At 52.3% G+C, this 21,181-nt stretch overlaps 2 protein-coding genes across 7 annotated transcripts; both read left to right on the top strand.

Annotated features, from left to right (window-relative positions):
- The first annotated feature begins 310 nt into the window (after positions 1 to 310).
- Positions 311 to 10,180, top strand: Eml3 (EMAP like 3). Of its 6 annotated transcripts, none has more exons than XM_076847339.2 (22): positions 313 to 652; positions 1,492 to 1,663; positions 1,743 to 2,000; positions 2,096 to 2,209; positions 3,465 to 3,532; positions 3,697 to 3,820; positions 4,045 to 4,215; positions 4,368 to 4,437; positions 4,520 to 4,630; positions 4,874 to 4,969; positions 5,465 to 5,620; positions 5,780 to 5,921; positions 6,311 to 6,462; positions 6,545 to 6,670; positions 6,757 to 6,888; positions 7,317 to 7,384; positions 7,865 to 7,953; positions 8,025 to 8,122; positions 8,481 to 8,568; positions 9,128 to 9,226; positions 9,501 to 9,631; positions 9,718 to 10,180. In XM_076847339.2, exons 1-22 carry the CDS (start codon positions 631 to 633, stop codon positions 9,919 to 9,921), a joined length of 2,691 nt encoding a protein of 896 aa, XP_076703454.1. In that variant the 5' UTR covers positions 313 to 630; the 3' UTR covers positions 9,922 to 10,180. The 6 variants fall into 6 exon arrangements, 5 of the variants coding, with proteins under 5 accessions (XP_076703454.1, XP_076703456.1, XP_076703453.1 ...); XM_076847341.2 differs by having other exon boundaries at positions 1,740 to 2,000; positions 3,700 to 3,820; XM_076847338.2 differs by having other exon boundaries at positions 1,740 to 2,000.
- A 102-nt stretch (positions 10,181 to 10,282) lies between these two features.
- Positions 10,283 to 19,459, top strand: Mta2 (metastasis associated 1 family member 2). The gene is made up of 18 exons (XM_076847344.1): positions 10,283 to 10,972; positions 11,655 to 11,722; positions 12,028 to 12,121; positions 13,607 to 13,724; positions 13,860 to 13,923; positions 14,110 to 14,227; positions 14,538 to 14,640; positions 14,826 to 14,925; positions 15,090 to 15,278; positions 15,383 to 15,457; positions 15,575 to 15,633; positions 16,146 to 16,243; positions 16,370 to 16,509; positions 17,006 to 17,234; positions 17,430 to 17,519; positions 18,000 to 18,118; positions 18,226 to 18,374; positions 18,645 to 19,459. Exons 1-18 carry the CDS (start codon positions 10,945 to 10,947, stop codon positions 18,808 to 18,810), a joined length of 2,007 nt encoding a protein of 668 aa, XP_076703459.1. The 5' UTR covers positions 10,283 to 10,944; the 3' UTR covers positions 18,811 to 19,459.
- The last annotated feature ends 1,722 nt before the right edge of the window (positions 19,460 to 21,181 follow it).

Here is a 21,181-nt window from a genome sequence, read left to right as displayed (position 1 = left end):
TGCCCCCTCAGGAAAAGCTCCGCCCCCGGGCAAAGGGCCCACTTCATGACCCCGCCCCTGCCCCTTCACGGAAATGGGGGGGTTTGGTCCGCTCGGTCCAACGGGGTTAGGGGCTGGGGGCGGAGAGCTCAGGCCAGCTCCCTCCGGGATCCCTGAAAGCCCAGGGGCGGGGATCCCGGAAGGGCCTGGAGACCGCAGATGGGCAGGGAGTGAGGGGTCAGCCGACTGGCCCCGCCCCCGTACCGAGCGACAAGGCCCGGACAGGGAGGGGTTACCAGGCAGCCCGGCCCCCCCTCGGGCCCGCCCCCCCTCCCGCGCTTCCTGGCGGCTCCGCGTCCGGCGCCTGTTTGTGCAGCGGAGCTGGGGCCCGGGACGGCCCCGCCACCCCACCCCCGGGAGCCGAGAGCGGCCCCGGGAGAGTCGGAGGCCCCGGCGGGCCCCAGCGACTGTGGCCCCGGCCCCACAGCGCCCCCTCCAGGCCCTTTCCCTGCGCCCGACAGCGCCCCCGGGGGGGTGGCACGGCACGCCGTCGCGCGTGCCCCGGGGTGCTTCCCCTTCCCCTCTCCCCGGCCATGGCCCCCGCGGCTTAGACGCCTCCGCCGCTGCCGCTCGCAGTAAACCGGGGGCCGGATGGACAGGGCCTCGGGGCCCGGTGAGTACGGGGCGGGGCGGGCGGCGTGCCCCTTCCCGGAGCGCCGGCCCGTCGGGCGCTGCCAGTGCAGGACGGCTGTCTGGTGGCATGCCCGCGTGCTCCTCCGCTTCAGGGGTTCTGAACATCCTCCACAGTTCCCCAGGTTGCCCACCTAGTTCTTTGGGTTCTCCTGCTGTCATTTCGGATTTCCCTAACGTCATTCTACCTCCCATGTTACTCTGGGTCCCCGAAGTTTCGCTGTTCCCTGTTACTCCGGGCCTCTTCTTCCCATAGTATCCCGGGTCTTTTTACTCCGGACCCCCACTGTTACACTGGGATGCTCACTATGACTATAATCACCACTAGTCCCTTGTCCCGTCACCCTCGATCTCTTTTCTTGTACTGTGGGTCCTAAGTATGACTACTGTCCTGCCCCCTCTTCTCTACCGATGTCTCCAGCTCGGGTGATATTGCTTTTAATGGAGACCTGAGCTTTCTGTGGGGGTGCAAGGACTGCGGTCTGTCGGTACCGCGGATCCGTGGTTCCCACGGTCTTCGGCAGTACTCCATATTTCACCCCTGGTACTCCATGGTACTCCCTCTTTGCGGAGGCTGAGAAGGCAGCAGGAAGGGCGCTTTGCCAGACTCCCTGCCTGTCCTGCCAGAAGGAGGCCCTTGGTCCTATACAGTCTTCTCCTCCCCTCTGGACCTTCTCCTTCTCTCTGGACGAGCCTCCAAGCCTGGGGCTGCCTGAAGGGGGCAGTACTACTGGGCAAATGTAAGGATGTTGGGGGATAGAATCCCCTCAAACTCTTCTCCAGGTGGCAGCACATTCTGAGTGCTTCTTGCCCCTTTCCCAGGTGAGGGCCCTGCTCAGGACACCTTGCAGTCCCTGAACCAGAGGCTTCGGGTTCAGGAGGAGGAGATGGAGCTGGTAAAGGCAGCACTTGCAGAAGCCCTTCGTCTCCTGCGACTGCAGGGCACCCCCACCTCTCTGCAGGGCTATGGCACACTAGCTCCTATGAGGGACAGGTATGCATGTAGGCACATTCCCTTCCTCCTCTTTCCTGGGCCTCCTGGGCATCAGGTTGATTCACTGTCTTCCCAGCAGCCCTGCAGTGCCCCCAGGACTACCACCCACATGCAGCCTGTCCTTGGTGAGCCGAGGCACCCAGACGGAGACAGAGGTGGAGATGGAGCCATCCCCTGAGCCCCCTTGTCTAAGCAATGGGCCCCCAGCCTCTCAGGGGGGCAGCGAGGAGCCTAGTGGGACCCAGTCTGAAGGAGGCGGCAGTAGCAGCAGTGGGGCTGGCTCCCCTGGCCCCCCTGGGATTCTCAGGCCTGTGCAGCCCCCACAGCGTGCTGAAACGTAGGTGTCTTGTGGCAAAAGTTGGGAAGGGGTGTGAGAATTTGGGGGCGTGACTGAAGGTCATAACCTTCACCTGCTCACTTTGCTCCCATCAGGCCACGGAGAAATTCTTCCTCCTCTTCATCCCCCTCAGAGCGGCCCCGACAGAAACTCTCCAGGAAGGCAGCATCCTCCGCCAACCTGTTATTGCGGTCAGGGAGCACAGAGAGGTGGGCAAGGCTCCCCGTCAACACACGCACCCCAGGCTCTGGTTCTTTCTTGATTTCCACATCCCTCACCTAACTTCCCTATGTGGGATTGGGGATCTCATTGCCCAACAGGAAGAAAGGCACTCCTGTGGGCACCTGCTGTGTATCATCAGGTCCTGTGTTAAACCCTCCATCTCATTCAGTCCCTACAATATATTGGGAGGTAGGTGGTCTCATGCTATTCATTGCACAGGCAAGGGAGCAGGCTCAGAGAGGGTAAGTCATTTACCTGAGATCACATAGCTAGAGTCCAGATTTGAACCCAACTCTTCTTGATTCCATTCCCCTTCCCATTTTACCATATCACAATATACCTTTCAAGATTCCTGGAGTTTTTTCTAAAAGCTGTCATGATTTTCATGGATGACTGTCCTTTGAGCTTTGGCTTGCCCTTTCCTCAGAATGTATCAAGTACAGATCAACTTTCTTCTAGAGAAAAGGGGGTAGCTTAGTGACTGCACATAGCTATTTCAGTGTGTACCTGGATGTTCGTGTTACCCGTGTCTCTCCTTGGTCTCCACTTTATTCTCTGAAGAGATATCATCCAAATACAGGATCTCTGGAATTCACCCATCACTTTCCTCTTCAAAGATAAGAACTGAAAGGCAGGGCTGGTATATATTCTGCATTCACTTTAGCTCTGTTTTACAGATGGGAAAATAAAAAGGTCAATAATTATGGTCTGGGGATAGAGCACTTGCCTAACATGTGGTGAGGCTCTAAGCTCCATCCCTAGCACTACATGAAATAAAATTAAAAAAAAAAAAAATGCTGGGCACCATGGCACACACCTGTAATCCCAGAGGCTCAGAGGCTGAGGTAGTAGGATCATGAGTTCAAAGCTAGTCTCAGCAACTTAGTGGAGGCCCTAAGCAACTTAGCAAAACCCTGTCTCAAAATAAAATATGAAAAGGGCTGGGGATGTGGTTCAGTGGTTACACACTCCTGGATTCAATCCACAGTACCAAAAAAAAAAAAAAAGAAAAAAAAGGTTGATAGCCAGAGGCTTGGAGGACTGAAGGAAAGGTCACTGGCCCATACATCCTCCTACAAGCTTTGTGGCCTTGTCTTCTCATCTCATGTGGAAGAAGTAAAAAGTCTCCATCTACTCTAGGCCTGAGACCATGAAAATCCCAAACAGGGGTGACTGATCTCTAGAGGAACTGGTCTCTTATCTCCTGACCCTAGCCCTATTTTTTTTCACTCTTCCAAACAGCCGCGGGAGCAAAGACCCTCTATCCAGCCCTGGGGGTCCCGGATCAAGGAGGAGCAATTACAATTTGGGTATGTACAGAGGGATGGAGGGAAGAAGTTAGGTTACCATGTTAGGGTTTGGGCTGTAGCCCCAGGAGCTGTTTGGGGGGATCTGTGAGATGTGGTGGGTGGAGTTCTGCTCTGGCTTTCTGGGAGGGGGCTGATGATGGTTAACACCCCCCTTTTCTCTATAGAAGGCATCTCGGTGAAAATGTTCCTTCGTGGTCGCCCCATTACCATGTACATCCCGTCTGGCATCCGCAGCCTTGAAGAGCTGCCCAGTGGCCCACCCCCGGAGACCCTCAGCCTGGACTGGGTGTATCCTATCCCCTCCAGTCCCATGGGAACCTCCCTTTCCCATCTTGGAACCCTGTGCCATTCCTTACAGTTTCTTCCTGGATCTTTGGGGGGCAGGGAGCTCCCTGGAAATTTCCCTGCCAGCCTTCTGCCAGTTGTGTTGCTAGCCAGAAGCTCTAGCTTCCTCCCTTTTCCTCCTCCTGCTCTTGATTTGACCCTTTCCTTGACCTTGATCCCCACTCCAGTTATGGGTACAGGGGTCGTGACTCCCGCTCTAATCTGTTTGTGCTGCGCTCTGGGGAGGTGGTCTACTTCATTGCCTGTGTGGTGGTGCTGTATCGGCCTGGGGGAGGCCCAGGGGGTCCTGGAGGTGGTGGCCAGAGACATTACCGGGGACACACAGACTGCGTTCGCTGGTGAGGGGCCTGAGGCGTGGGGATGGTGGGCTTGGTAGGAAAAGGGCTCTGGCTGGGTGTGGAGGAGCAGGAGAGACAGTTGCAAGCAAGGAGTTGTCTTGATTGCTCTTGAGAGAGACTCCCTTCCCTAGAGTGTTTCCTCTCCCACTTAGCCTTGCTGTTCACCCTGATGGTGTTCGTGTAGCCTCGGGACAGACAGCTGGAGTGGACAAGGATGGGAAGGTAAGTAGTGGAACACTGTGCAGTAAGGATGAAATCCCAGCCCAGTTTTTCTGCACAGCCCTAACTCCTTCCCCTCCACTAGCCCTTGCAGCCTGTGGTTCACATCTGGGACTCAGAGACCCTGCTGAAGCTGCAGGAGATTGGACTGGGGGCCTTCGAGCGTGGAGTTGGGGCTCTGGCCTTTTCAGCAGCGGTGAGCTGACTCCAAAGAAGCCTCCAGACCCTTATTTCTTGCCCAGGGACTCCACTCTTCTACTTCACCAGGAACCCTCAGAAGTTCTGGTCTTCCTGAGCCCTCTCAGCCAGTTCTCCTGAGGAAGGAACATATGTCAACTCCTGTCCTCCTCATCTGTAATAGCACCCCCTGCCTAATGACCATGAACCCCCAGATCTCCAGTGCTCTCATAGTTCCTCTTATGTGTCCCCTCATCCTCAGGATCAGGGTGCTTTTCTTTGTGTGGTGGATGATTCCAATGAGCACATGCTGTCAGTGTGGGACTGTAGCCGGGGAATGAAGCTGGCTGAGATCAAGGTGAGGAGTCCAGGTGGCTTCGAGGGTCTTAAGGTTGAGGGTGGGGCAGGCTGGTACTGGTAGAGTACAGAGAGCTCCAGACTTATTTGTGCATTTACTTCCTTTCTTGCTGGGTCACTTGGGGGCAAACCTCCTAGCCTCTCTGAGCCTTGGTTTGTCCATCTGTGAAATGGGGACTATGGGAGTTCTGTCCTCAGGAGGCATAGTGTGATTAATCAGGAGTCATAGGGATTCAAACTCTTAAGGAACCAGGGACTTTTTTTTTTTTCTTCCCTTTGTGGCACTGGGAATGGCCTTCTTGGGAGGCCTTTAGCATGCTAGGCAAGTGCTGTAGTTCTGGGCTATATACTCAGCCCAGGTCATGAAGGAAGGGCTGTGCTCAGGCTTCTGGGCTTCTGCAGGCCAGTTGTATTCTGTCAGGATTCAGATTGAAGACTCAAGGAGATGGAAGGTGCACAGGGGTTAGGGTGGCTGAATCTAGTGTCTTCCCTTCAGAGTACAAATGACTCAGTCCTGGCCGTTGGCTTCAGCCCTCGTGACAGCAGCTGCATTGTTACCAGTGGGAAATCTCATGTCCACTTCTGGAACTGGAGTGGTGGAGCAGGGGTTCCTGGGAATGGGACCCTCGCCCGGAAACAGGGTGTCTTTGGGGTGAGATGTGGATGAGTGAGAGGTGGTAAGGTGGGGAAGAGTGGAGCTGGAAGGATTGGTCTGGGTATTGTAGACCTTAAGGCTCCCCAACCCCCAACTGTCCTGTGGCTTCTTGTCTTTGCCTGTCCCTTTGACCCCTCCTCTCTGTCCTTACCCCAGAAATACAAGAAACCCAAGTTTATCCCTTGCTTTGTGTTCCTTCCTGATGGAGACATTCTCACTGGGGACTCAGAGGGGAACATTCTCACCTGGGGCCGGAGCCTCTCTGATGCCAGGACCCCAGGCAGGGGTGGGGCCAAAGGTATGTGATTGGGGGTGGCATCTGGAACATTTTTACCCCAGAGGGTCTGTAGGATCAGAGGAGAGGGTGCCCCATCTTTTTACCTTGAGAGCTGGAAGTTCTCTGGGGCCAGCATGGCAAAGAAGAGAGGGCTGGGGCTTTGGGTCTGCTGGATCTTAGTTTGGCCACTAGTTTTCTGACCTTAGAAAGTCACCTCACTTCTCTAAGTTTGGTTGTCCTGTCTGTAAAATGGGAAGAATAATAGGCACATTGGCAGTCCTGAGGATCAGAGATAGTATTCAGAAGACACTCGGTAGCTGGGAGTCTTAGTCTATTGTGGCAGCCTAGGTTACCCTTTTTTATTACTCATCTGTACCCCAAGATCATGACCTCTGGGGCTTTTCCAACAGAGACCTACGGAATTGTGGCCCAGGCCCATGCTCACGAAGGTTCCATCTTCGCCCTGTGTCTCCGTCGGGATGGGACAGTATTGAGTGGTGGTGGGCGGGACCGACGGTTGGTACAGTGGGGGCCTGGGTTGGTGGCCCTCCAGGAAGCTGAGGTGAGGCTTGGACTGGGATCAAGGGTGGAAGGAGGAAGAGGAATGGTTAGTAGGCTTTTGACATTCTGTTACCACTCTGCAGATTCCAGAACACTTTGGGGCTGTGCGGGCCATTGCTGAAGGGCTTGGTTCTGAGCTGCTAGTGGGAACCACGAAGAATGCATTGCTGAGGGGAGATCTGGCTCAGGGTTTCTCCCCTGTGATCCAGGTTGGGGGGCTGAGAGCAGGAGGAAGAGGGAGGGAAGCGGTATTGGGGGAGGGTCCATGGTGATAGGTCATACTGTGTTGTTGCAGGGCCACACGGATGAGCTCTGGGGTCTCTGTACACATCCTTCCCAGAACCGCTTCCTCACCTGCGGCCATGACCGGCAGCTCTGCCTATGGGATGGGGAGGCCCATGCACTTGCCTGGAGCATGGACCTCAAGGTACAGCCAGATAGCTCTGATCTCCTGTGTCACACACACCATGACTCCTGTGGCCGTTTCTTCCCCAACATTGCTTCTCCTTCTGTGCTCCAGAGGCAGCCAGTTTGTACTGGTATGGCTACTCAGATATTCTGTACTGACTGGTAAAAGCTGATGCCCCTAGTGCCCCTGAGCATTGCCCCCTCAGGCCTCTTCTTGAGCCAGCAACTGTGTGGTCAATTTATAGCACAGCTGGCGGCCTTCCTTCTGGTGGCTAGGGGTTTTGAGTGCCACCCTTTTTTTGGCTCCAGTGACCTTGCCTCCATCATAGGTCTTCTATCCCTCTCTTCTCCATCTTCTCCTTGGAGAAGGAGGCTTTGAAGTTACCAAGATGGCAAGAAAGTTCCCTCACTAGAAAGGCACCTTGAATTCACCTTCTCCCCTCCCAGGAGACAGGTCTCTGTGCTGACTTCCACCCGAGTGGGGCAGTCGTGGCAGTAGGACTGAACACGGGGAGGTGAGAGGGCCCAGGACTCCTGGGAGGGAAAGCAGGGAGGTTTGGGAAGGATTTCTGGTAAAGGGGACAAGAGTGGCTGAGGTAGCTCAGGAGCCCAAATGTGCCTTTCCATTCCTTGGTGCTTCTCCCTGAAAACTGCTTCTCTTCCCCTGTTCTGGGATACTTGTCTTTACCCCTTCCCCAGCCACTCCCTCATCCAGGCCCAGGGAGTGGAGGAAGTGGCAGCCCAGGATGGAGAAGCAGTGCAATAGGAGAGGCCCAGGGGAGACAGGGAAGTGACAGGCTTACCAATTCCACAAAGTCCTTGTGGTAGGCCCTTCCCTTTTCCTAGGCTAAGACTATAGTGGTGACCTCTTTCCTATATCATAGCCTTTTTGAGGTTGTTGATTGGCCACCCCCTACCTTACTCAGGACCTCTCTGAGGATCCTCACATCCTGCCTTTTCACTTCCCTATCTTCCTCCCACTCCCTTCCTTCCAGGTGGTTGGTGTTGGACACAGAGACCAGAGAGATCGTGTCTGATGTCACTGATGGCAATGAACAGCTCTCAGTTGTCCGGTACAGCCCAGGTGGGAGACACCCCCACCCTGGACTCAGGTCCTTCCCTGGCCCTTCTTTCTCTGAGTGCCTCTCTTTGCAGATGGGTTGTACCTAGCCATTGGTTCCCATGACAACATGATCTACATCTATAGTGTTTCCAGTGATGGTGCCAAGTCCAGCCGCTTTGGCCGCTGTGTGGTAAGGCAGCTGGGTGGAGGTTGGAGCATGCTAACAATGGGTATACTCACAGGGGTCTGATACATTAAAGGGGTGTCTGGGGATGGGAAATGATGGTTACATTTGTTTTGTTTTGTTTAAACTCCTGATCCACCTATGGTGCACACCTGTAATCCTAGCTACTCAGGACGCTGAGGCAGGAGGATCGCAAGTTTAAAGCTAGCCTCAGCAACTGAGCAAGGCCCTAAGCAACTTAGGGAGATCCTGTCTTTGAATATATAAAAATGACTGGGGATGTGGCTCAGTGGTTGAGTGCCCCTGGGTTCAATCCCCAGTATCAAAAACAAAACCAACCAACCAAACTTGATCCTGTTCTTAGGGTCACTCCAGCTTCATTACTCACCTGGACTGGTCCAAGGATGGGAACTTCATCATGTCCAATTCTGGGGACTATGAAATTCTTTACTGTGAGTGGCAGTGGGGGAGGACATAGGAAGAGGATAATCGGAGTAGGTTTTTTTTGTGTGGGGGGTTCCTGGTTGTGATGGGATGAAGGAGAATACTTGGGGCACTCCAAGCAGAGGGGCTGTCATATGCAGAAGTGGAGATGGGGTTAAAGTGGAGTTGGAATTACCCACATAGGAGGAATTCTGTGATTTGAAAAAAACAAAAAACCACATGCAGTTTCACACCGTGTGTCTTCTTCCCACAAGGACTTGAGGGAGTTGAAAAATGCACTAAGAAAAGATTGTTTTGGAAAAGTTTCTCAGGGTAGGTGTGGAGGGGCTGACTTATCTAGGGAGAAGAACTCATGAGAAGCTGTTAGAACTTCAGCAAGAACTCAGGGAGCACAAGGGTGGGTTTCACCCTGGGTTCTGCAGGTGTGGGGGAAGAGGACCTACGCTGTGACCAATTCACATGTCACCTGGCCATAAGCCAGTCTTTCTAGCCAGGCCTTTCCTGGCACTTCCTGACTGAGGGCAGGATGAGAACAGTTAGTTTGACTCCCTCTTCCCCTCTCTCCAGGGGACGTGGCTGGAGGCTGTAAGCTGCTGAGGAATCGCTATGAGAGCCGAGACCGGGAATGGGCTACCTACACCTGTGTACTGGGCTTTCATGTCTATGGTAAGCAGGGGCGCGGGGACCCAGAACCCTGCAGGAGCGGTGCGCAGACAAGCTGGAGCCGGCTCTAGGCTCAGAATGCTGGATGTGTGTTGGGTGGGTGGCAAGAAACCTCGCAGATCAACCCGGGAGGTCCCTCCAGCCCTGGGAACCAGGAAGGATTGCCTGGAACGCAGCCGGTGGGTGGCAGTGGCAGCTTGAGCTCCGAAAATGGAGCAGTTTGGAGTCGTGGGTGGTGGTAGGGAAGATGCCAGGCTGAGGCCCGTCGTTGTGCTAGGCGTGTGGCCGGACGGCTCTGATGGGACCGACATAAACTCCCTGTGCCGCTCCCACAACGAGCGTGTGGTGGCGGTGGCCGACGACTTCTGTAAAGTGCACCTCTTCCAGTACCCATGTGCACGCGCCAAGGTGAGGCTGCTGAGGGCCGCCAAGGACGGGTGGTCTGGCTCCCCGGGCTCCACCACCACTGCAACCCAACCTTTCTTCTGGCCTAGGCGCCGAGCCGCATGTATGGGGGCCACGGGAGCCACGTGACCAGTGTCCGGTTCACGCATGACGACTCGTACCTCGTCTCGCTAGGCGGCAAGGACGCCAGCATTTTCCAGTGGAGAGTGCTGGGCGCTGGGGGTGCCGGGCAGTCGCCCGCCACGCCCTCTCGAACCCCCTCCCTCTCTCCCGCCTCCTCCCTCGATGTCTGATCATCCGTTGCCTTACAGGACCGAATGGCCCTGCGGCATGGCCCCGCCCTGCCGGAATAATACCCCAGGACCGCCGGTCGACCCTTTCCTGGGCCGACCTTTTCCTCGACTTCGAGACATTCCCGATCGCGCGTTTCCCTGGAGGGGGCAAAAGGCACCCATGCACACACTGTATAGACCCGCTGGCTGAGCCGGGCAGCCCCAGCCCAGGCCCTGACTCCCGCTGCCTGCTGAGGGGCAATAAACAAAACAAAGTCGCTTCCCGGTGCTTTCGTGGGGCGCCGCTGGGCGCCTCCGGGACCCTGTGGGGTGGGGATGAAGGAATAAAGAGGAGTGCGGAAAGGGTAAGGGAGAGCAGACTATTCATGCAAATAGCAGGCAAAGCCGCTTGCAAATAACCACGCGAAGTGCGAGGGCGCGCGTGTTTGGGGGCCGCAGTCGAAGCTGTAGGGTTCCAGAGAGGAGAGAGTTAAGCTCCGCTCCTCTCCCGCTCTCGGAGGAGGAGCCGAGCTGAAGCGGAAATAATCGAGCGCCGGGCCCCGGCTGGCCGAAAAGAGCCGAACCATTTCCGGAAGTGGCCGATCTGTGGGGTCCTGCTCTCCGACCTGAGCCGAGCGCCGGGCCTTGTTCTCCGGATCCGCCGAAGGTGTTCCGGAAGGAGGCGAGGCGGGCAGGGCAAACCTTACCCGCGGCCGGCAGAGCCCAACGTCTGGTGGGACTCGGCGAGGGCGGGGGAAACCGGAGCCTGGCTCGGGTCCGGCAGGAACGAGCTCATTCCGGAAGAAGCCGAGAGGACCGGCGCCGGCCTCGGCGTCCCAGGCGTGAGGCGATAGCAGCAGCAGCGACAGCGCGGGCCAGAATGAACCGCGACGGCTGAGGCAGCGGAGCTGCTGGCTACGCAGACCCCACCGAGATTCCCGCGAAGCGCCATCCCCGCGCTGCGGGCTTCGCCTCGATCCGAACCCTGCCCCCGCGAGCCTCCCGGACCCCTTTGTGCGGCCGGAGGCGGCGGCGGGAACGGCCATGGCGGCCAACATGTACCGGGTGGGGGGTGAGTACCCGGCGCAGAGGTGCGGGACCCGGGGCGGGAGAGGTTGTGAGCCGGGACCCGGTGGCGCAAGAAGCCACGTCTGGGGCGGCATGGAGTGGAGCACTGACCGGAACCGGAACCGCGACGGCGACGCGGTCGGGCATCTGGACTCCTGGAGAGCTGCGGGCATCCTCGACGGCACTCTGAGGGCTGCTTCGGGAACCCCGGGCAGGGAGTGGGCTTGGGAAACTTGTTGAAGGGGCTGACAGTGCAGCGACGGGACGCGAGGGCCAGGGCGACCGCTTGGCCACCTGCGGGGGAGCTGCCTGGAGGTTTGCTCCTCTCGGTGTTTTGTGCGCCTCGGTTAGCAAAGTGGGGGGCGGGGGTCTCTGCGCTAGAGTGAACAGTTGTTCGGTTTGCCGACGTGGGTGCAACTCCATCACTCAGTTGTGGGGACTGCAGGGGAACTCTTGCTTCTCATAACTTTGTTAAGTCTTCCATCTGAGTGAAGATCTGATTTTAGAATTAAGTGCGGCAGGGGTGGGGGGCATCTTTGTTTTCTTGGTGTCCACTTCTACATCTCAGCGTCCCTTCTACTTGGACCCTTGTCTCTTTTTGGTCCACTCAAGCTGACTTTCCTCCAGGTACTCAGGCTCTTCTACCTCTTCTGATCTTCCCGGTTCTTCCCCACCCCCTCCTACAGATTACGTCTATTTTGAGAACTCCTCCAGCAATCCTTACCTGGTTAGACGGATTGAGGAGCTCAACAAGGTAAGTCAAGCAGAACCCAGTCCCCCACCCCAAGTGGTCTCTTCTGGGATCTCTAACTTCAGGTGAGAGAGGATCCTATCTTAAGTACCCATTCATATGCATTCATTCATTCATTCATTCATTTGATGTAATCAGGAAAGACTATTGGGAACTTAATGAGAACTTTACTGTTCTCTCTTGGGGGCTAAGGAAAAGGATTTGGAAGTAGGTCCCTTAGTAATTTATTGACTGCTGTTAGACTTTTCTTTAGGTCTTCCACTTTCAAATGACCAATATTCATTACCACATTTTTCCCCCTCCTTTAGACTGCAAATGGAAATGTGGAAGCAAAGGTTGTTTGTCTTTTTCGGCGAAGGGACATTTCTAGTAGCCTCAACAGCCTGGCTGATAGTAATGCCAGTGAGTGCCTTCATTCCCCTTTCCCTCCCCTCCCCTTGATCTGAGGCCTGGGCATGTCCCTGCAGGTGTTTCCCCTGGTAGGGTGCCCAAGGCAGGGGTGTGAGTTTGGGGGTTGGGAAGTGCCCTGTCGTGGAGGGAGGCCTGTTTTTACATGTTGGGGTTGGAAGCAGGGTGGTGAGACCATGATAAGAAAAGCCAGACTATAGTTTGTGTGTGTGAGAGAGGGTGGGGGGACAAATGTTTAGATTGGGGAGGAAGAGCTTTAGAGAGGACAGTTTTTGATACAGTTAAGGCAGTGGGTAGTGAGTGTGAAGGTCAAGCTGAAGAGGAAGAGATTGTGAGGAGCCTTCATAACAGGGAAGCAGGCTTATTTTGTAATCACAAGGTGATGAGTCTACACTGAAGGGAGAAAATAAGAAGGTGGCATCTGGTTGGAAAGTTTTCTTGCACTTTTTCTTCTTTTTCACCACTTCCCTTTCCCCCTCCACTTTATTTTACATCCTTCTTTTTTCCTTTTGTCTTGTCTTTTTCTCTTTAAATTCTCATCTTCTTTTAAAATGTTTTTCTTTTAGTTTTCCTTAGCTTCTTTTCCCTTTCCTGCTTTGGTTTTCTTTCTTTTTGTTCCTATTCTTCCTAAATTATTTTGCTTTTTCCATGCTGCTTTGGTTGTGAAGAGGTTAATGGAGAGCTGGGCTTACCAAGTTCCCTGGCCCTTTGGGGTTTCCAGCCCCATCTGGCAGGGGCTGACCTTGGCCTTGTCCAATCAGAAGGGGTGTGGGGGGTGTGGTCCCCCTTGCCTTAGTACAGGGTTTCCGGTGCACACAGGCTAGGGGCGGAGTCATCTGCACCCCGCCCCCCTTCTCCCTGAGGTTGGGAACAATGCACCAATAAGCCTGGGCCTGAGGCTCTTCTACCCCCTCCCACTTTGATTGGCTCTTAGCCAGGTTAACCCTTTCCACCAAGGTTTCAGGGCAAGCTGCAGCTCCTTGGGGAGGAAGTGTTGGCACTGGCTTGAGAGGTGCTGTCCTTGAAAGCCCCACAAACTATTATTAGCCAAGTAGAAAGGGAGGGATAGTTAGGGTTGCATGTGATGTTTTAGAATGCAGAATCTCCTGAAATCTGAAAAGAGGAACTAGTAAACACAACCTTGTGTGATACTCTTTCATCTTACTGGGTTCCTGGACCTCAAGCTACTTTAGAAAGAAAGAGCCAAGTGTGATATTCTTGCTGGGCCTGGTGTAGCAGTATTTGTGCTTTGAGCAGTGTCTAAACGTTGGTAGCTGGGTATGGGATGCATTTTTATGGCATTCTTTGACTCACAATTTTTCATAATGAGGCATAAGGCTAAGAGAGAAAGCTGGTAGGAAAGGGTAAGATATCCAGGAAGAGTGAGAACAACTGAGCTAGGAAATGTTTTCTCTGGATTAGAGTTTCCAGGGTGCCTTCTTTCTGACTTAGTTTCTTTTTTCTGCCTTATTGTCCTAGGGGAGTTTGAGGAGGAATCAAAACAGCCAGGGGTATCGGAGCAGCAGAGACATCAGTTGAAACACAGGGAACTTTTTCTTTCTCGGCAATTTGAATCATTACCAGCCACCCACATAAGGTATAGCATGATCAGGACCAATGTGGCCTGTATGTACTTATTTAGAAGATACAGTGGAGGGGGTGGTATATTGGATTTGCTGTGGAGAGGGAATGAAGGGCTGATTCAAGGTTTTCTATAACCTGTTTTCTATAGGGGGAAATGCAGTGTGACCCTCTTGAATGAGACAGATATTTTGAGCCAGTACCTGGAAAAGGAGGTGAGAAGGAGGTATTAGAAGATGAGGGAGGGGAGTGGGTGTTGCCCCTAAAAGATAGGTGAAAAGTAGGACAGTGAAGAGGTAAAGGTTGACAGACTGCCTGTCTTTGGAACTCTGGGTAAACCCCACTGCTCCCCTGCCTACTTGGACTACTGCCCTGCTTACCTTTTCTCTCCCCATCTCCAGGACTGCTTTTTTTATTCACTGGTGTTTGACCCTGTGCAGAAGACACTTCTAGCTGATCAAGGAGAGATCAGAGTTGGTTGTAAATACCAAGCTGAGATCCCAGATCGTCTGGCAGAGGGTAAGCACCAGGGGAGACTATATGACTACTGGGTTATCTAACTCCCATGGGCTCTCTAACATCACAGTCACAGTGATATGTCCTGGGGTATGCAGTGCACAGACTGTAAGGCTCTGTGCTGTGACTCTGATGGAATGGGTCCTTAGAAACCTGAAAGGGGCAGATGGGCTCAGCTGGGAGAATTCTAAGAGTTGAGGTGGTTGATAGACTCCAAGTAGACGGAAAGGAGGAAGGAGGTGAAATTATGAGTAATCAAGACACCAGTTACTCTCCTTCCTTCTCCCTGATGATGCCATTGTTTGTTCTCCAGGAGAATTGGATAATCGGAACCAACAGAAGATGGAGATGAAGGTCTGGGACCCAGACAATCCTCTCACAGACCGGCAGATTGATCAATTTCTCGTGGTGGCCCGGTGAGGGGTGGGTGGATGGGGAAGATGGGCTGGGGGAGATGTGGCCATAGTTCTGAGTCCTACCCATTCTTAGAGATGGGCTTTATTTGTTTTTTGGTATGGGTATTTTTCTTTTTCTCCTATGGCTTAATTCCTCAGTCTGTTTGCACCTTCTTTTCTCTTTGACTTCTCAATATCTCCCTTAGAGCTGTGGGGACCTTTGCGAGAGCCCTAGATTGCAGCAGCTCCATTCGGCAGCCAAGCCTGCACATGAGTGCAGCTGCCGCTTCCCGAGACATCACTCTGGTGAGCAGAAGTTGGTGGGTAGTTGGGCTGGTGTGGCTTTGTGGGGATCTGCAAACCTTGGGAATAGGAGAGGAGGATGTCTCAGGAAGTAGGAATATTTAAAGAGCAACAGGCTAGTGGTGCTGAGACGTAAGTTCTTAGCCTTGTCTCTGCTTTCTCTGAAGTTTCATGCCATGGACACATTGCAAAGGAATGGCTATGACTTAGCTAAAGCCATGTCGACCCTGGTGCCCCAGGGGGGCCCAGTGCTGTGTCGGGATGAGATGGAGGAATGGTCTGCCTCTGAGGCTATGCTCTTCGAGGAGGCCCTAGAGAAGTATGGGAAGGATTTCAATGATATTCGCCAGGATTTTGTAAGTGGATGGGGCTAAAAGGAGAGGTGGGAGAGGTGGTGGGTCAGGGAACCCAGACCTGGGGCCAGATACAAGCTCATCTTTCCTCCCCCTGCCCTTCTTAGTTACCCTGGAAATCACTTGCCAGCATAGTGCAGTTTTATTACATGTGGAAAACCACAGACCGGTATATTCAGCAGGTATGGTCTGGGCTGGGGAGGCTGTACCACATGCTTTTTGCTCACCTCTGCCTTTGAAGTTGATGACATCTTCCCTGCTGAGAGCCTCTGAATCTTCTCTTCTTTCCCTTCTTGCAGAAAAGATTGAAAGCTGCTGAAGCAGATAGCAAACTGAAACAGGTCTACATCCCTACCTAGTAAGTAAGGTGGGTAGGGGAGGATGGCATGATTTCCTTCTCTTCCTTCAACCTGTGCCTTTCTCAGTGGTTGTGGGTGAGCAGAAGGCAGAATCAAATTATAAAAATAGGAGCTGGGAATACTCAGTGATAAACACGTGCATAGCATGCATGAGGCCCTGGGTTTGATCCCAAGGACCAAAATTTTTAAAAGATTTTATATATATATATATATATATATATATATATATATATATTTTTTTTTTTTTTTTTTTTTTCTTAAAAGCAATCCTAGCTACTTGGGAGGGTGAGGCAGGGTGATCGCAAATCTGAGGTCAACCTCAGCAACTTAGTGAGCCCCTAAGCAACTTAATTGGACCTTCTTTTAACATAAAAACTATAGCTTAGTGGTAAAGATCCCATGGATTTAATATGTAGTACCAAAAAAAAAAAAGAGAGAGAGAGAGAGACAGGGTGGAAATGAATTCTTTTCCTTGACTTCTTTCCCCTATTTCTCCCACTTTTTTCATTAGCACTAAACCAAACCCTAACCAGATCATTTCTGTGGGTTCAAAGCCTGGTTTGAATGGGGCTGGATTCCAGAAGGGCCTGACTTGTGAGAGCTGCCACAGTGAGTTTCAGGGAGGGACAGGAATGCTAGGGGTGGGTGGGAGGCTGCTCTAGCCCAAGAGTCTAAGGGGCTCAGGTAGCATGTTTCCCACCAGCAATTTCCCCTTTCCTCTCCATGCTCCTATAGCCACACAGTCTGCCCAATGGTATGCCTGGGGCCCACCCAACATGCAGTGCCGCCTTTGTGCTTCCTGTTGGATCTACTGGAAGAAATATGGGGGACTGAAGACCCCAACCCAGCTTGAGGGAGCTGCTCGGGGCACCACAGTAAGGATCAATGGGAGGGACAGGCAGAAGAGAGCAGTGAACATAGTGATATAAGCTTGAGGCAAAGGCCAGAATACCCACCTGCTTCCATGGGGATGGTTTGATGGGCAGGGATGCTTGATAGTATTGGGCAGCCCATTATATTGGGGTGTCAGTAAAGAGATCAGATGACTGTTTGTGGCTCATGCCCATAAATCCAACTACTCAAGAGGCAGAGGCAGGAGAATCACAAGTTTGAGGCCAGCTTGGACAATTTAGCAAGTCCTTATCTCAAAATAAGAAGGGTTGGGGATGTAGCTCAGCAGTAGAGAGTTTGCCTAGCACATGAGAGGCCCTGGATTCAATCACTAGTACTCCAAAGGAAAAAAATACAAAAACCAATCAATCGAACAAAAAAGATCAGGCAGAAATAAATTGCCCTCTGCAGGTATTAGAAGAAAAAAGGGAGCCTTAGTGCCAATCTACAGTCTCCCTTTTTCCTATGCCCTTCCTCCAGGAGCCACACTCGAGGGGACATTTATCCAGACCTGAAGCCCAAAGTCTCTCCCCCTATACTACCAGCGCCAACCGGGCCAAGCTGCTGGCCAAGAACAGGCAGACTTTCCTGCTCCAGACCACGAAGCTGACCCGTCTTGCCAGACGAATGTGCAGGGACCTGTTACAGCCAAGGAGGGCTGCCCGACGACCCTATGCCCCTATCAATGCCAATGCCATCAAGGCAGAGTGTAAGGGCATGAGTGGCCGGGCTAGTGGTGGGTTCAGGGGTGCTCTGGCTAGATACCAGTGTTTAATGACTGTAGAGATAGTAAACCATGGAAGTTTTATTATTATTATTATTATTTAGGAGATTAGACCTGGTTCATGCCCCAGAAGAAGTCTGAATAACAAAACCCCTTCAGAATTTTTCTTCTTTTGTCTAGGCTCCATTCGACTTCCTAAGGCTGCCAAGACTCCACTGAAAATTCACCCTTTGGTGCGGCTGCCCCTGGCAACGATCGTCAAAGATCTGGGTATGGATGGGGAACCAGACTGGATCCAGGGTGTGTAGAGGATATGGACAGTTAAGAGTGGTGTCAGGCTCCAAGTCCTACTGTGAACTTTCTTCCTACATTTTTCTTTCCCACTGATTCCAAGAGATTTAGTCTTAACCAACTATATACTTTTGTGGGTGTGTATTTTATTTCTTTATTTTTGTGGTGCTAGAGATGGAACCCAGGGCCTCATGCATTCATGTTAGGTATGTGTTCCACCACTGAGCTACAACCTTAGACCTATAATGCTTTTTCATATCAATAACTGATTTGATAATATCATACTCATATAATTTTGGGGGGGAAGTATTTTTAAATAGCTTCTCAGAGCATTCCCCCATCATTACTTTTGACAATGCTTAGGAAAACTGCTGGCCCAAAGAGATGGAGGTGAGAAAGGGAAATTACATAGGGAGAAGGTTTGAAATTTCTGTTTTATTTATTTATTTTTCCTGACAGTGGCCCAGGCACCTCTGAAACCAAAAACACCTCGGGGCACCAAGACACCAATCAACAGAAACCAGCTGACCCAAAACCGGGGCTTGGGAGGAATTATGGTGAAACGGGCCTATGAGACTGTGAGTTGAAAGACTGGCGTAGACCAAGCTGAATTGAGTGGACTTTTGTTTCTGATAGGAATTGGAGGGGAATTCCTTCCTCATTGTTCTATTCCATCCTTTTCCAGATGGCAGGGGCAGGGGTCCCCTTCTCTGCCAATGGAAGGCCTCTGGCCTCAGGGATTCGTTCAAGCTCACAGCCAGCGGCTAAACGTCAGAAACTAAACCCAGCTGATGCTCCCAATCCTGTGGTGTTTGTGGCCACAAAAGATACCAGGTAGGGATTCCATAATGAGAGGGGCTGAGGGGTTGAGTACCCAGTTTGTTGGGTATGGGAAATAGGAGTTTTTGAGCAAGACTAGCTCCAGAAGACTAGATGGAAAAAAAGAGAAAAAGACAAACAACAACAACAAAAAAGTGTGGGGGCGATGCCAGAAAAGAATGGGCTGGACGGCAGAATTACAGAGTGAAATTCTGGGGTTTCACTTGGGGATCCAGTTAGCATTCTCTAAGTCTTTTCTGTTCCTGTCTTGCTTTTTCCCGCTAGGGCTCTGCGCAAGGCTCTAACTCACCTGGAAATGCGGAGAGCTGCCCGCAGGCCCAACTTGCCTCTAAAGGTGAAGCAGACGCTGATTGCAGTGAGGCCTCCAGTCCCTCTGCCTGCACCCACACATCCTGCCAGCACCAATGAGCCCATTGTCCTGGAGGATTGAGCATCTTTGGGGAAGGGAGGTGGGCTGAGATAGAGGGTGGGTGCCTAGGACACCCAAACCTCCCTTCCCTTTAGTATCAAAGGGAGTGAGGAGTGAGAGAGTATGGGAGCAAGTGCATGTGTGTCTCTGGAGGGGTTGGGCGCCCTCTGGTGCTGCCACCTGTGGCTTGTCCTTTTCCCATGCTTCTCCATGCTTGTGATGCAGGGCAACCTGCAGGAACTTGGCCCATGTGGGCACCTAGCCTAATTTGGGGAGTAGGACCCACTGTTGTCTTGGGGGGAGGGTTTTTTAATTTTTTAAAAATTTTGCCTCCCTTTGTGAAAGGGGATGGGGGAGGGGAAGAGGAAACAGATATCAGGTAATGGTACCTGGTTGGGGGAGGGGGGCGTGCACTGCCATGTCTTTTTTTTTTTTTTTTTTTCCTAATGGGGGCTTCTCTTCCTGTCCGGTGTCCGGACTTTCCTAATTGGAGTCTGAGGCCCCTAAACTGGCAACAACCCTAGTCCATGCTCGCTCTTTTTTCCTTCCCCCTCCCTGTCCGCCTTTTGTACGCCAATCTTGGAAATAAAGATCTTTTGTCCGTTTTTTTAACCTCAGATTCTGTAATTGGTTCTTATAGTAACAAATAAAAAGCTGTTTTCTTCAGCTCCTCCTGGCTCAGCTGTTCTCTCCCATGGATGTGTGTATTGGGGGATGTCTTTTAAAGGACAAAGGACAATAAAAAAGGTACAGATGGTACTTATCCTGGGTACAGCTTTATGAGATGCAGCCTGAACTGCCTACTTCAGCGGGCCTTCTTGGGGAACCCAAACTGTCCCATCAGCTCCCAGTGGTGCTGGAGCCCAAGCATAATCTTGGCCAAGATTCATCCAGGAAAGATGAGATAAATTGGCTCCCTGATGGCTGTAGGCCTCCATAGGAAGTGGGTGCTTCTTCCTCTTTTTCAGCTATTACTGCCTCTCTCCCTTAGGGAATTCTGGATATTGCTAGTAGCTAAGGTAAGCTGTAGCTCACCTTGGTATGTTGTGTTGGGTAGAGCAGAATCATACCACCCAGCTCTGTGGAGTATGTGTATAGATTGCTGCTTTAGGACCTCAGGGCCAGCCTCAACACCTGCCTTGAAAGGGGCATGTGCTTTTTCCTGCTTTTTTAGGTCTGGGAGATAAACTGACTGAATGGAACCCAATAGGAAGAATGCCTCGTGGGGAAAAGAGTTCAATCTACTCTGTTTAGGCACTTCTTTTTTTTTTTTTCCTAAAATTTGTTTTTTGTAGTTGTAGGTGGACACAATACCTTTATTTTATTTATTTATTTTTATGTGGTGCTAAGGCTTGAACCCAGGGCCTTGCACATGTAAGGCCAGCACTCTACTGCTGAGCCACAACTCCAGCTCCTGTTTAGGCACATCTTTAGGGACAATTTGCTCAGGCTGAGTGTGGGGGTGCACACCTGTAATCCCAGTGGCTTGGAAGACTGAGACAGGAGGATTGGGAATTTAAAGCCAGCTTCAGCAAAAAGTGAGCTGCCAGGGAGCTGGGGATACAGCTCAGCTGGTAGAGTGCTTGCCTGGCATGCACAAGGCCCTGGGTTCAAGCACCAACCCCCAGCACCGCAAAAAATAGAATAGGAATGGGCATGTGGCTCAGTGGTTGAGAGCCCCTGAGCTCAGTCTCTGGCACCGCTCCCCACCCCCTCCAAGTGACTTGCTCAGTTACAGACCTTGTTTATCTGTCTCAGGTCCACTGCTCTTTGCACTATTCAAAGCCATCAGCTGATAACTACAGCATGAGGTGCTTAGCTTACTTGATAATCCTTCTATCTTATTAGGGTCCATGTCCCTAGGGGCCTTCCCAGCTCCCTTACTTTGCCTTTTATCCTACATCTGGGTGGTTATCTGGAGGAAGTGATCACTATTACCAGTCTGGACATAGTAGCACTTTGCCCCTCTAATATCGTTATTTCATCTACCACCATAATCGTTTCCGATGCATTACTTTGAAGTGGACCCGAGACCCTGAAGATTTCGTACACCACGCAGTCCGCTACCTTGGAAATAAAGAGCCTGGCTCAGGATTGTAATGATGTGGTTGTGGCCTCATGAAATCCAAAAGGTACCGGGTGGGAGCAGAGCTCCCCAGTGAGGGCTACGAAGCGGGCCTTAAACAATTGTTTGGCAGAACCGGACAATAGAGGGAGGAGCAGCCCCTGAGGATGTTGGACTCCCTGGGCTCCGTAGGATAAATGATTGAAAGCTGCCCATCTTCCGTCTTCACTTACTGGCTAAATTTGGGGTTAAGGGTGCAGCCGCGCTAGGGTCTCTACAGTCCCGAGAAGAGAAGGAGCGCACCGCAACTTGGCAGGAAAACTGACC

The sequence above is a fragment of the Callospermophilus lateralis genome, chromosome 2 (genome assembly GCF_048772815.1).
Source record: "Callospermophilus lateralis isolate mCalLat2 chromosome 2, mCalLat2.hap1, whole genome shotgun sequence".
Lineage (NCBI taxonomy): Eukaryota > Metazoa > Chordata > Mammalia > Rodentia > Sciuridae > Callospermophilus > Callospermophilus lateralis.
The sequence above is the reverse complement of the archived record's forward strand: the minus strand, read 5'-3'. Positions and strand labels throughout refer to the sequence as shown.